Here is a 13,906-nt window from a genome sequence, read left to right on the forward strand (position 1 = left end):
GTCTTCATGTCCTGCAGAGGCCTGTTAATCACAGTCATTCAGACCAGGTGGGTCACAGCAGAGGAACGTCTGAAACATGCAGGATGGTGGCCGTCCAGGACCAGAACCGGACCCCCCTGATTTAACCGGTAATGCTGTGCAGATCATCGTTGAAGTACGGAGCATCATTCATGTCTGTCTGATTATGTGTCAGTCTGTCTGCGCTGTTCAAGGAGGTCGTTTTTTTTACCCTTTTAGAGGTTTAAAGCTAAAGCGGCGCTTTTAGGATGGAAGGTTTATCCGTGGAGAGTTCAGAAACTGTCTTCCATCGTTTCTTGGCCCGCCATTCTGTCCTCTGGTGTTAAAAACAACTTAAAGCTGGACTGAAAGCTGACACGCATATTAATCTGAAAGGATGTGGCTTTCAGCACTTCCCTCCACCCTTACATCTATCCAAACACAAAAAGGTCCCTTTCACTTCGTCTCTGAGGGTCGTTCCACTCTACAAACAGGTTTGTGTCATGTTGTTTAAAGACTGATCACTGTAATGAAGAGAATCTCTCCTTTTTACTTTTGTACTTCAGAGTTTTAGAGCTATAATAGGCATTTAGGAGTTGTATATAGATTTTTATTAAATAGAACCTGAAAATGTGTTTTTGGGGGGGTGGTTGATTTTATTCTTTAAGATGCCTTTTGTTTTGTCCAGTCAGTGGAACTGAGGAGTTTTATGGATAACTGGAGTAAACTTCAGGTGAACGGACTGCAGTTGTTACTCAGGATCAGAGGTTTTTGTTCTTTTACTGAGATGTTAATTTATTGTTCGTCCTCATCTTTATGAACCTGTTGAAACAAAGTAAATGGGGGGGCAGTCATAGCTAAAGCCCTAATTATGGCAGCTTAAATGGATATTTTTCTTCTCTCTGCAAATTTGTGGTTGTGTGTAATTATTTGGATGCAACTGATGTAAATAAAATACTTTTTTTAATAACTCTTTTGAACTTATTTACAGCAAACTGTTCCTTTAAAATCTACAACTGTAAACCTATAAAAGTTAGCTTTATAGCATTATATTTAAAACTTTGAAAGTAAACACGCTCTTCACTAATAAAACTCACAGAAAGGTGAACTGCAGCAGTCATGAAGTACAAAATGTAGCTTGAATTTCTAAACAACATCTAGTGTGACTCAAACGTTTCTTTTTTTTTTTTTTAAACAATGGTGAAAACCTGATGCCATGTGCGCTCCCGCCGCTTCTCGTGCAGGCTGCGGTGTCAGTCCGTCAGTCCGTGCAGCATGACAGCAGCAGCTGCTGCAGGTAGTCCGTGGCGCTGCGGCTGCTCGGCTCGTCGTGGCCCAGGAACAGGAGCCTGTTGTAACCGCCCTGAGGGACCTCGCACAGGATCCTGGAGCGTTCACAGGGTTTAGAAACGGTGCGATTGTCAGGCTTTCTAATGTGGCTCGTTCGTTGAATTAGCAACGTACCAGTCCCAAATGTCCTCTGTTGAGGGGTCAGGGTTCGCCTGCACCCACTGACCGATGGACCACATCCGCACCACGCTACCGTCAGAGACGCCTTCACTGTCCTCGTTGGCCTCGGCGTGGGGATTGGGAATGTCCTCGTAACACAGGAAGTAGCTGGAAGGGGGTTTAACATATCCAGTTTAATTAGACCTAAGTAGTGATCATATGAAGCTGGAGCGGAATCAGAGGACCAATCACTTTTAAAGTTCATAGGAAAGACAAAGGTTGGTGAATACATAAAATAATTAAAGCCCCAGCATGCAGAGGTTTAACTTAAAATCATTTTATGATTGGAAAGAATCAGGTTGTCTGTTCTGGACAAACCCTGTGAATGGCGCTTTGAGCATTTTTGTGTTGGCTGAAGCTGATTAGCTGTGGCATCCATCTTGAATTGGCTTGACTCCAAACATTAATCAGTTGTAGACGAACATCCAATGATGACTTTCTGAGCGTTTCATTAAAATCTGCCCACTGGCAAAAAAACATGAAGATGCTGAAGAGGTCAAAAGCCAGACTCACTAGTCGGTGAACGTCTCTTCCTCGTCGTCTCCATCCTCCTCCTCCGTCTGCTGCTGGTCTCGGACTCTCTCCACGTTCCAGCGCATGCGTTTGTACAGCTGGGTGTTGGCCCGGGACAGGTACGGCGTCGGCTGACAGTAGCGGAAAATGGTCAGCTTCAGCTGGCCCAGCTGGGTCTGACCGACGCAGAAGTGAGACGCGCTGGGAAGGTAAGCAGAGGAGCGCCGACGGGTTAGCACGGCTCTGCAAGCTGCGGCTCTGGAGCCACACGTGGCCCCCCAGGCCCTCTGAAGTGGGTCCCTATATCTCTGACCAAAATAAGGTGAACCTGAGTAATGTTTACATTTAAACCGACAACAGGAAAAAGGTGCGTTTAGCAATTTTCTGGTTCAAATTTCTTTCCATAGAACTTCTGCATCAGACACGTGTAAACAGAACCCCATCATTTCAGCACCAGACGTGGTTAAATATGGCTACAGTTTTTACTAAAATGTAAACAGAGGGACCAATTTTACTGTTGTTCACCTCGCCCTACTTCGTTTATGCAACTTTCAACACGGAGTGGGATTTCACTTGGAGCAGAGGCCAGGTTTTCACAAAGGGGTCACCTGTGACCTTTATATCAATAGGGATCACCCTCGACCCATGAGGCGCCCAGCTGCGCAGGCCCACACAGCTGCAGAGTTAGAGCTCGGACGCACAGCGCCATACCATAATAAGACTAGTCTTCTGACCAGTTGTATAAAAACAAAACTAAAGAGCTGTTTTTACTGAAAATACTCGAGTACCTCCAGGATTTAAAGGACTAAAGGGTTTAGATGTGTCAGGATGTTGCTCCTTTAAAGACAGAGAGATGCAACTAAATGTTTTATTTACCCACAAGGGGGGCACTTACTTTTATTCATTTTCCACAAATATGGAAAGAGTAAAATATTTTCTCTGCTTTCTGTTTAACACTAAAAAATCAGAGAAAGAATTGTCACTGTGTAATATAAACTATAGTATATGCTGTGTGTGTGTGTGTGTGTGTGTGTGTGTGTGTGTGTAAGGAGAGAAGCGTAATAAATAGTCGCATCTTAATTTTAAGGATCATGTTGATCTTATGATTCAACACATGTTTATATTTTGGTCGTAAAGCTTGCAGAGCCCTGGGTCAGGAGGAGAGAGAGGATCAGGGAGTCCATGATGTGAGGAAATAAAGATGGTGGCTTTCACAACAATCACAGGTTGTAGAAAGAACACAGAATTAAACTAGCTAGCATTTTAAATAAATTTTAATTGTTTTTTTTATTTCATTAAAGTGCAATTTAACTGGATTACACTGTTTACTTTATACAGCGTATTCTGGCATTACACTATATTGAGATAATTCTTGTAAAGGTTACTGGAGATAGCAGAAATGACCACGTGTGTGTGTGTGTATGTGTGTGTGTACCTGTCGGGTTCAGCTTCATTCAGACTGAGAAGACCGTAGCTGGCGTAGGTCAACACCAGCTGCTCCAACTTGTCGCACAGCTGCTGGGAGAAGTCCAACAGCTGCACACACACACACACACACACACAGAGGAAGAGCAGACAAGTTGTTCCAGGTCTGTTCCCATGCTTTCACACACAAACACAAACAGCTTCTTCATCTGAAAGAGACGAGACACCGTACGTTTCTCCCAGCAGCTGAGCTCTCTGACAACCACCACCAGGCTTTTTCTCTTACGTACGGGGATATTAAAGGCTCCTGAATGCATTGGTTTGGTTTGTAAGAATCTTTTTGTAAAATTGCAAAAAAAAAAAAAACTGAACCATACTAGAGCCCCACCACTCCTTGAAGGAACAAGTATCATCCATCACCTTCCATACAGAGTTTCAGACTCAGATCACCTCGAGCTGAGAAATGATGGCGCTGCAGCCGCTGTGGTCAAACCTCGAAAGCGACGTCATGTCGTCACCTCGTTACTGCGAAATGTCACGCTCATGGTGTGTGTTGGGGATCACTCTCAGCTACTACCACCACAACTTTGAGCTCAATATCTGTAAAACTGATTGAATTATGGTCATTTTTCTGTTTTCTAAAGTTAGGTTACATCCAGTGATTATTTCCTAAAAGCTTCGTTAACATCTGTCCTGCTTCATGATTTATTTTGCTAACACAGCAGACAGAACTGTCTTCAAATAGTCTATGGCAAAATGTTGAACAAAGACCATATGCTCAGGATTATGTTGTCAAATTTGTCCACTAGTCCATGAGATATTTTGGAACCAGACAGACGCACAGTTACGACTCGTTCACCTTCACCCTTCAGCAGCAGGTGATTAATTAAACCCAGACCATCATCAGGGCCTCAAGTGTGTCTAAATGAAGTAATTAAAGTGGATCCACTGTGCAAAGATTTACCGTGGAGCACATATCAGCGGGCACGTGGGTGTACTGCGCCATAGTGCTCCGAGCTGTGGATTCCAGGTGGTTGAAGTAAGGCTGACAGGTGTACAGGAGGCTGGAGATGGCTGCAGCCAGAGCCTCCCTCTCCACGTGGCCCTGCCTGCCAAAAAGCACACACAGAACATGTATTCATGACGAAAAGCCAAAGCAGCCAGGTGGAACCAGTCCGTCAGCACTGATCAGGAACCGACCCGCCGAGGAGGCAGTCGTGTAGGTCGTCTGCTTTGCTCAGGAGGAAGTGGAGCTGCAACTGCACGGACTGCAGGCTCCTCTCCACCCGCTCCGCCTCCGGACAGCTGTAGAACACGGCCCGGCCGCAGGGTGGCGCCAGAGCGACGTCGGCCAACAACAGGAGCGGCTCCTCCAGCTCTGGAAAACACATTCAATGTGCATTAAAGAGCAGAAACAGGTGGAAAGAGGGACGGTTTCAGTCCAAGAAAGTAACAACTCTAAAAACCAAATGTGTTTCAAATGTGTCATAAAGCTTTAACATCATATTCCGTGTTTCACCTCGGAGTGCGGAGCTCAGGTGACTGTCCGGGCCGCTCGCGTCTTCCTGCAGCGGGTCATTAAATGTCTCCCGTCCTGGTGGACAATCATCCAGCTGGACCTCGAGTTGTTCTCCAGCATCTGTCATCATGTCTAAATATAACAGCTAAACTACCCAACTAAACTACAACAACCAAGTGTTTTCAAACGAACAAACTACGGACTTGTTGCTCGATAAACGTGCGGCTAGCGACGAAGCTGACTGTACAAAAACACCCGGCTTTTAACGCAGAAACTGTCTCGAATGAGGACAGTTATGTCAAGTTTTTATATTTACCTTTCTTTACTAATAGCTTTGTGCTATAATTACACGGTAATTTATACCGTAAACAATTGATTATGACGTTTAATTTATCGCGCGTATTAGCTTAAGCTACGCAGGTGCTAGCATAATGTTAGCATTAGCTTCCGACGTAGCTTCGTGTCAAAGGTCAAAGGTCCTTAAACACTTATTATTTAAATTTATTTTTTTTATTATATTTTTTTCCTGTACTGATAAACTAACCTTCTAAGTAATCTCTTCCTCCGTTTTGGGGCGTTTTATTCAGGATAGTTTGTCATGCAAGTGTTGTTAAATGCTATTTATATTTAATCTAGCAAACTTAAAGTTTTACATAACCTAAAAAACATTAACGTTTGTGCTTTTTTTCCCTTTAAATATTTAGTATTTAGCTGTAAGATATAATTTTTTTCACTGTATTTATTTATCCTCTTTGTGACTAGCAGACTAAACGGGTGAAAGAATTGGTGACTCAGCAGTTTAATTGGCAGTCGCTGTGAGCTTTCACATACAGGATGTGGAGTGTGTGTCTGTGTGTGTGTGTGTTACCGGACACATTTTCATTTTGCAAATCAGTTATGCAAATGTGTCTCACTTCACCCTTTTCAAATCTACTACATAACCCAACTCTTTCTTTATTTATCTGCCACTGGATCTGTGATCGTACACCTTGAGCTGTTCTGTTGGCTGAGGGGACTTCCAGGTGAGTGAACACCTGTTCATCTCATAGTGACAAAAAAATCTCTGTGCAGTAAACATAAAGAAATGGCCGTGATCACAGAAGCGTTAGTTTTATAGGTGCACTGCTTTGGCTGCAAACGCCCAAAGAAAGTTCAGAAATGTAATCCATGAAATAATATCATAACTGTGACTTTTTTGAACTTCTTCTGCTTGTTTCTAGACGTCACAGCAGATCATCTGCCTCCATCTATCCCAGCCTCCACCTCTGTAGATCCTCTGTCACTACATCCATCCATTACACCTGTCCACTTCTCATCCACACACATTTATTCCTCTTCTCCCCAGGAGCACACCTCCACCTCTGCAGTCTCCCCTCCACCTGCTCCCACCATAGTCCTCGGGCCTCCTGCCTGACCTCATCTGCTAACCTATCCGTCAGCACTGCAGACATGAAGCTGATCGCTGATGGAGCCCAGCCCCACCTTGAACCCATCTGTCGCTCCGACTGCACATCTCACCGTCCTCCACTACCCTCACAAGCTTCTCCGCCACACCTGACTTCCTTGTAATGACCTGCTTGTCGCCCGCTGCCCCACGTTTGTCTGTAAGATCTGACGAAACCAGTGGACAGATTTTCATGAAACATTCAGAAAATTGCTCATTAATCTACCATTCAAGATGCCCACTTCAGCATAACTCAATTTTACAGATATTGAGCTAAAAGTAGGTGTGGTAGTAGCTGAGAGTCATCCTCAACACAGACTATGAGAGCTAACACATCCTGCAGGATCTCAAAGGAGGCTGCACATAATGTTGTTTACAAGGTTTGACCCAAACAGCTATAATTTCTCAATTTAGGATGATCATTAGGTGAAAACTGATATGTATGTTTCAAGGAATGTTAGGTTTTTAAGTTTTTGATAAGCAGAAGAAAACTGGATGAAACGCTCAGTTAGCCATCACTGATAATCACTGTGAACAGCGTCAAACTGAGATGTCAGATAATCCTTGCTTTTTGACTCTTAACCCGACTCGAGACTTTGACGAGTCTCAACACTGAATTTGAGCACCGACACTTGTTTCAGACCTGCCTTGTGAATTTTAAATCCAGCGTTGTTGCCCACGGGTGAAAAGAGGCAGAAGCAACTTCATCTAAAATGTTTTTCAAACCCTGAGCTTTAGAGCCTAAGCTTCGTGAGCACATTGCTTTAAAATTTTACAAGACGCCCAGGAGACGTTGTTACCATGACCAACACTGTCCTATCATTTTATCTAGTTTAGAACTGTCATGATCGGATGACACAGAAAAGAACCCAGAGCGCAGACTCATGGCAAGAGAAATAAACTAATTTAATAAATAAGGAAAAACAAAACAAAAGCTGACACGGCAGCAAAACAAATAAAGAACAAACTAAAAACTAACATGAACAGGACCGGGAAACAAGCAGGAAGGAAACAAACAACCAGTAACTAATGACAACGAGAGACATCAAACAAACCTTAGACAATGGACCAGCGAGGTATGGAGAGAAATGACCGGGTTAAAGAGGTGAGTGGGAACAGGTGGACTGATTGCTGAGTAGGGACAGGTGAAGATGGGCGTGTCTGACAGAGAAGTGAATGACTGGGGGAGAGTGAAAATGAACATGAACATGAGACAAAAACGAAAAGTACAACCAAAAAACACAAAAGAAACAAAACAAAAACCAAAGAACTAAAATCAAAATAAAACAAAAACAAAACCTAGAAAAAAGCCAAATCACCACAAGAACAGGAAATTAAAAAAGATAATACTTAAAAAAAACACCAGATTGAATACTTCTCCTCTTCCTGACAAATGCTGTAATGCTTATTGATGTCTAATGTTTATTCTGAAAAAACAAATGCATGTGTTTAACTTTATAAGGTCTAAACCAGGTTAAAAACAGCAATAAAAATTTGTCTTATTTAAAACTTTCTGTTGTTTTGGAGCAAAATAACAAGGATGCCTAACCTTTTTCTTTTTTTTCCAAACAACCCCATAGTGTAAATGATTATTCAGCACTTGCTTTCTTGTTTTTATTTTTCCATTTGTTTTTTTGAATCTAACTACTTCTGCAAAACTTTATGCAACTTTAGCCATTCACATCATTTCAGCTCATTCAGGAGATGAGTGCTCTGGCTTTGGGTTTTTCTAACTTTTATACATTGGACAAAAATGAAAGTATATTCACAAATATTTTCTCCACAGAAACACATTGAGATTTATTCAATTCTTCATAAACATTGTTCTCTGAAACCTGCTTCAGCACACTTGATGTATTTTTGTCTTCTTATGCTACGTTTAGCTTTAAGCTACCTCTCGATACTGTTAGCTTTAGCCACTGTTCTGCTACTTTTAGCTAGTGTTTTGCCTCTTTCAGCTACAAATGCTCTGGTGTTTTAAGCTAAGTTCAGTGCACGCCTCAGTGAGATACAGGGACTCAAAATGTTCTTTACAAAATGTTTACCTGTAGTCAAAAGGGTTAAATGGTAGCCAGAGAAGTTGGTTCATGCTAAGCATATTTGTGTTGCTAAAATGTAGCATGGTAGCACAATGAAGGAATTTCATTCAATAAAAAAGCACTAATAATAGTAATGAAATATTTACGATAATTAGTTTGATGATGAGCGTAATTTTGCTTTTGTTTTTACTTAGTCACGTTCAACAGTTGCTATGTATGACGTTGATCTTAACAACGGTCACTGCTGCGGGTCACGTGACACACCCAGGGCGCGTCTCCGCCGCCCAGCTCTGGACCAATCAGAGGTCCGCTCGGGCGTCGGGCGCGCGCTGTGTGTGCCGCCGCATCTCTCTCCTCACACACAGGCGTTTGTCGGCGTGTCGGAGCGTCCCTCTGCGGCGAGAAGAGAAAATCTTTTATTTTGTTGACAGACGGATTGTTTTTCTTTTTAATGCCCTTTGTTTTGACTGACAGGCGGGTTTCCCCCCACCACACCACCTTTGGAGGCATGTGATATGGGCAGCAGCCTGAACCGAGGCGGGTTTCACGGATGTTAGTGGGAAAACAATAGAGGAGGAAGGGGCTTTCTTTCATTGCGGCGGAGGAGAGCTGCTGGTTCGGTTCCTGCCGGTTCGCTAGCTGTTCCACGGGGCTAAGGAGGAGATGAACAATGAGTCCGGAGCTTGGCGGCTTTCTTTAAGCGTCGTAGCTTGGGTGACTTATTTGGTTTAAACCCACAAAAAAAAAAAGAAAACCCGCGCTTCGAGCTGCTGTGACGCGGCGGCTGGTCAGACCCTCGGCCAGGGCGAGCCGACGATGCGGATTATCTCCCGACTGTTCGCCCTCTTCGTGTGACCAAAAATCGGGCATAAAGTACGGGTAAAAGTCCCCGGGACGAACTTCTCCCTCTCGCCTTTTACCAGGAAAGGAGACTGTGTCTGTGAACCCGGCGGAAGGACCGGCCATGGCCAACGACTCCGTCCAGGTGAGCCCCCTTTTTCTTTCCCCATACTCGACTTTTAAAACTCACAACACAAGGCTTTCTGTCCTGTATCGGGTCCGGCCTCCCTCTTTCTGTGCTGTCGGACAGGAGACAGGAGTGAGGACATCACCTGTTTCTGTCAGGGTTTGTGTCTTCGGCTAACTCTCCTCAGTCTGGTCGATGAATCTATCAGTCAGTTCGTGTAAAATGCTGACTTCCGGTCCAGGCAGGTCCTGAGGAATGTTCTCAGGAAGAAGTGAGCTTTAAAACAGCTTTCAAATGACACCAAACACAAAGCAAAGTCAGAGGCTTTTAAAATAAAACATTTAAAGACCTGCATTTCCACGGAACGATGTGATAAATTGGCACATAAATGACACAGTTCTTACACCCTTTTAGAGGTCGCCATGAAACTTTCAGCGAGTGTTCTTGGATGTCAGATTAATATTGATTGGTTCACTTTAAATAATAATAATAATAATAATAAACTTTTGATTGCCCTAAAGAGTGAGTTTGTTGCTGCAGAAAATGATAGTTTAACCGTTTCAGGAGTTTGTTGGTGAAGTGTGTGAAATATGCTGAGTGAGTTGAAGACAAACTAGCTGTCTGTTATTAGATTGGTGGAAATGTCTCTTTTTTTCCCACCATAAGTAAATTCCAGCAGCTTTTGTTGGAGCAGAAGTTAACAGCGACCTTATCTCTCTAAAAGGAAGTAACCTGACGAATAGATCTCCCTCAGTGTCTCTCTGTTTTTTTCTTTTTCTGAACAACTACGTGACAAATGGAGTTCTGTGTGTTTTTTTCCCTATTTGTGATCAGTAGCTGAGGAGAATAGTTTTCCTTGTTTTAGGTGATTGTCCTGCCCTTTAGGAATATCTCCCATGAGTTATCAATCACACTCTCACACAGTGCATTTGCCTCATGGAGTGTGTGTGTGTGATGGAGGAAACAAAAGGGTCACATGTAGGAACAGAGACAGGTTTTTAACAAAGGGGTTACTTGTGACCTTGACCTTTGACCCCATGAACTTCTGGCATCATCTTTGACCCCTGAAGTGTCCAGCTGTGCAGTTTGACATTCCTACATTAAACTGTTGCAAAGTTGGAGCACCAGGTCAGCTGTGAGGTTGACCTTTGACCCCATGACTTAGGAATCCAGCATGATCAACCTTGACCTAGAAGGTGTCCAACTGTGCAGTTTAATTGTCCTCTGTTATATGGTTGTATGGTTAGAGCACAAGGTCATCTGTGACTTTGACCTTTGACCCTGTCACCTTGAAATCATCAGTGATCACCCCTGACCCATGAGGTGTCTAGCTGTGGAGTTTAACATTCCTGTTATACATCTGCAGAGTTGGAGCACGGGCTGATCTGTGACCTTGACCTTTGACCCGATCACCACCAACATTTAATCACTTGTTCCTTGTACCACGTTGGACGTTTCATGAAAAATCTGTTTATAACTACTTTGGTGATCTTGTTTGCAGACAAATAGATATGACCTCTTTGGCGGAGGGAACAAAGGGACACTTTTTGCTCGTGCCAAGAGCAAACGAAGTGGCTGTCACCTCGGGCCGGTCCTGTAACGTGGGCCTCAGCTCGGAGTCCTGCTCGTACTAACGCTGAGGGTGGAGACGGGCACAACGCTGTATGCTTGGTGTCAAAGAGCCCACCTCTCAGTCACGGTTTCCTTTGAGTGACTTGCAAGACTTAAAGGCTTCTGAAGACTTCCTCTCAGATATTCTGTGAAAGCGTCTGAGCGACACACGAGCTGAGATCTGCTCCGCTGTCAGCCGGTGTGAAGTGGCCTGACTCCGGGCACGTTGAAAGGTGCTTGTTGTAAAAACAGATGGTAGGAAAGGTGTGTCTGAGATGTTGCAGGCTAATAGTTTTCTGTGCAATCATCCGTTCCTGTTTGCAATCTAGGAACACGGAGCCGATCATCAGTGGCTGGTGGTGGAACAGGAGTCAAGCTGGCAGCTCACTGAAGAACAGGAAACGTGAAGAATAGTAATGATGCTCGCTGCAGCAGAGAGTCGGTCAGCTGGTGTTTAGGTTCGGAAACAATCAGTTGCCTCGAGGCTCCAGCGTACTCCATGAGAAGTCACAAAGTCGGTTCGCGGTCACGTGGTTGCAAGCCGTTCGTTGTCTCACACATCTTTCATCGTCCACGAGACGCTCCGATCAGAACTCCTGGGAAGCTCCTCCCTCCTCCTGCTGGTTTCTTCCTGCTGGCTTCTCAGCTCTCCTGTCCTTGTACAGATTTTTGCTTCCCTTACTTATTATACTGACTGGGACAGTACGCACCATTTGCAAATTTGACGGTGAACAATAATGAGAGAACAAATGGAACGTGTCCCAAAGCTGCCTGGCCGAGGCGCACTTCCTCCCGGCCTGTGTCTTTGCACGGTCTTTTTAAGTTCAGAGGTTTCTATGTTTTGCTGGAACAATTGTAAAGACGGCTGTTTTTTCTAACAGCCTCGGCCAGCTGCTTCTCGGAGGAACAGAAAAATCAAAACAACACCGGCTTTTCCGCACAACTTCTGACTAATCACACAACACTCGGAGCAAACCGCTGTGAGATGAAGTTTGTCCCGGGCCTTGTGTCGCAAAGGAGTGGACGAAGCCGCCATGCGAACAAAAATGACGCAGTTTTCGTCACGCGACCACGTGACTGAGAGCCGACTTCGTGACTTCTCACGGAGCGTGGAAAGGCCTTTGGTTCCTGGCTGGAGGTGCAACACTGGAAGGCAGCACGTGAGAGCAGAGGACTTCAAGACGTCACAAAATGTTGGCAAAACACAACTTTTCGCTTTAGTCCCTTCTAATGTTTTCTTTCCCCTCCAGTGAATTACAAACGAGCAACGTTTACTGCTCGTTAAACGGGGAGGCCAGGCCCGTCTTTCACGCTCCCGCTCAACTCTCTTAAACGCTCAAGACGTGAAAGACATGTTTCACATTGCTTTGTTCTTGTCTTATTTATAAAAACCGAGCCATTTGAAGACGTTTCATTGGCAGAGTTTTGGGCGTCCTAACCAAACGAGCATTTTCCCCTCTTTTAGTTTGCGTCGCGAAGCTGTAAAGCGCGCCACGTGATGGTCGTAAAACAGGCCCGTTTATTTGCCCAGCTTCGGCCCGGCACATTATACGACCGCTCTGCCTCATTTCTGGCTTTGATGTCTCGGTGTAAAAGTGCCGCTGCGCCTGCTCTCTGTCCGAACTCCCAGATGGTAAACAAGCCAGGAGGAAATTGTTTGCCGAGTCGCGGCGGTTACCTTAAGTCCGCCGCCTTTAATGAGCGATATGGGGGGTGCAGTTTTCTGTTAGGATCGAGGTACGACAGCACAACGAACTGAGGAGGAAGATTGTTTTTTGTTTTCAGATTAAAGCTGACTCGTTGAGGGTAAAGTCAAAGTGGCATTTCAAGAAAAAAGTTAGAATGTTGGAAATGAAGTTATTTTGAGTTTAAAGGGTGACTCAGAAAAAACAAACTATCATTGGCTCAAGACCTACGGCGGCCAAATGACTTGATATTTTACAACAGGTTTTTATTTTGGAATTTTACTGGAGAACAGCAACAATGCAAAATATTTTTACAAGCTGCAGATGTTCCAGGGGGTGTTTGGATGTCAGCACTCAGTGTATGTGTGTTTCAGGCTCTTATTGTGAAGGGCTGAAGGAAGTTCTGTGAGTTGTGGCAGTTTAACCAATAAAAGTGCACCTCGAGTACAATAATAATAAAACAATGGAAAAAATGTAATCTCCACAAAGTGATTATAACCTTTCCCCTTTTTTTCCTGAGTGGCCCTGATATGTATAATACACCCGCCCGTGCTCAGATTAGTGAAGTTTCTTTTTCAGCTAAAAACACATTCCTTGTCTTTACTTTCCGTTTAAATCGGTCCGTGATTCTGGTTGGAACGGGCCTCGCTGTAGACACAATGAGCCATTATTGTTCAAAGGTTCGTGCAGTCATTTACTAGTGTATTTGGCACGTGAGAGTCAACATCAGGCTTGAAAAGAAGCTGCCGGTGTGTGACGCGTCACGTTGAACCGGTTTGAATCAGACTGCTGGACAGATGTATCACTTTAGGCTCGTCTTTGTCTTTTGTACAGAGTCCACCTGGATTTATTAGGAGCTTTGCATGCCTACTTCTTCAAGGTTTTTACATGAAAGACTATTTCCCGTCACTGACGCAGGGATTTTAACTTATTGTCTTTACACCCAGCCACCTGACTGTTTTGCCTCTATTCAGTTCATGAGCCCCCCCCCACCCCCCACCCCTCTGGAGCTCCGGTAGGATTCACAGTTTTTACACGTTCGAGCTTCGTTATGCTAAGTTTGTGAAGTTCCTGTTTTAAGCTCCATTACTGTATATATGATATGAGGCAGGCAGCGAAGCGATTGCGCTTCTCCCATGGCGCCGTCTGTTTGCCCCACACAGGAAGACGGTCTTTTACAGCCCCGGCTGCGTCACA

The 13,906-nt window shown here is 44.3% G+C and overlaps 2 protein-coding genes across 2 annotated transcripts in view; one reads left to right on the top strand and one right to left on the bottom strand.

Annotated features, from left to right (window-relative positions):
- Positions 1 to 853: 853 nt before the first annotated feature.
- Positions 854 to 5,501, bottom strand: lg3h19orf67 (linkage group 3 C19orf67 homolog). The gene is made up of 7 exons (XM_025008453.2): positions 4,964 to 5,501; positions 4,645 to 4,822; positions 4,409 to 4,553; positions 3,455 to 3,555; positions 2,020 to 2,220; positions 1,462 to 1,614; positions 854 to 1,382 (listed from the first exon to the last, which is right to left on the bottom strand). The coding sequence occupies exons 1-7, from the start codon at positions 5,091 to 5,093 to the stop codon at positions 1,259 to 1,261; spliced, it is 1,032 nt and encodes a 343-aa protein (XP_024864221.1). The 5' UTR covers positions 5,094 to 5,501; the 3' UTR covers positions 854 to 1,258.
- Positions 5,502 to 8,773: 3,272 nt separating this feature from the next.
- The window catches only part of pkn1a (protein kinase N1a), a 66,601-nt gene continuing 61,468 nt past the window's right edge, over positions 8,774 to 13,906 (top strand). Inside the window, exon 1 of the mRNA XM_017427747.3 lies at positions 8,774 to 9,431. Within this exon, the coding sequence (XP_017283236.1) occupies positions 9,411 to 9,431 (21 nt within the window). The 5' untranslated portion in view covers positions 8,774 to 9,410. The remainder of the gene's footprint in view (positions 9,432 to 13,906) is intronic.

Source organism: Kryptolebias marmoratus, linkage group LG3, assembly GCF_001649575.2.
Source record: "Kryptolebias marmoratus isolate JLee-2015 linkage group LG3, ASM164957v2, whole genome shotgun sequence".
Taxonomy (NCBI): domain Eukaryota; kingdom Metazoa; phylum Chordata; class Actinopteri; order Cyprinodontiformes; family Rivulidae; genus Kryptolebias; species Kryptolebias marmoratus.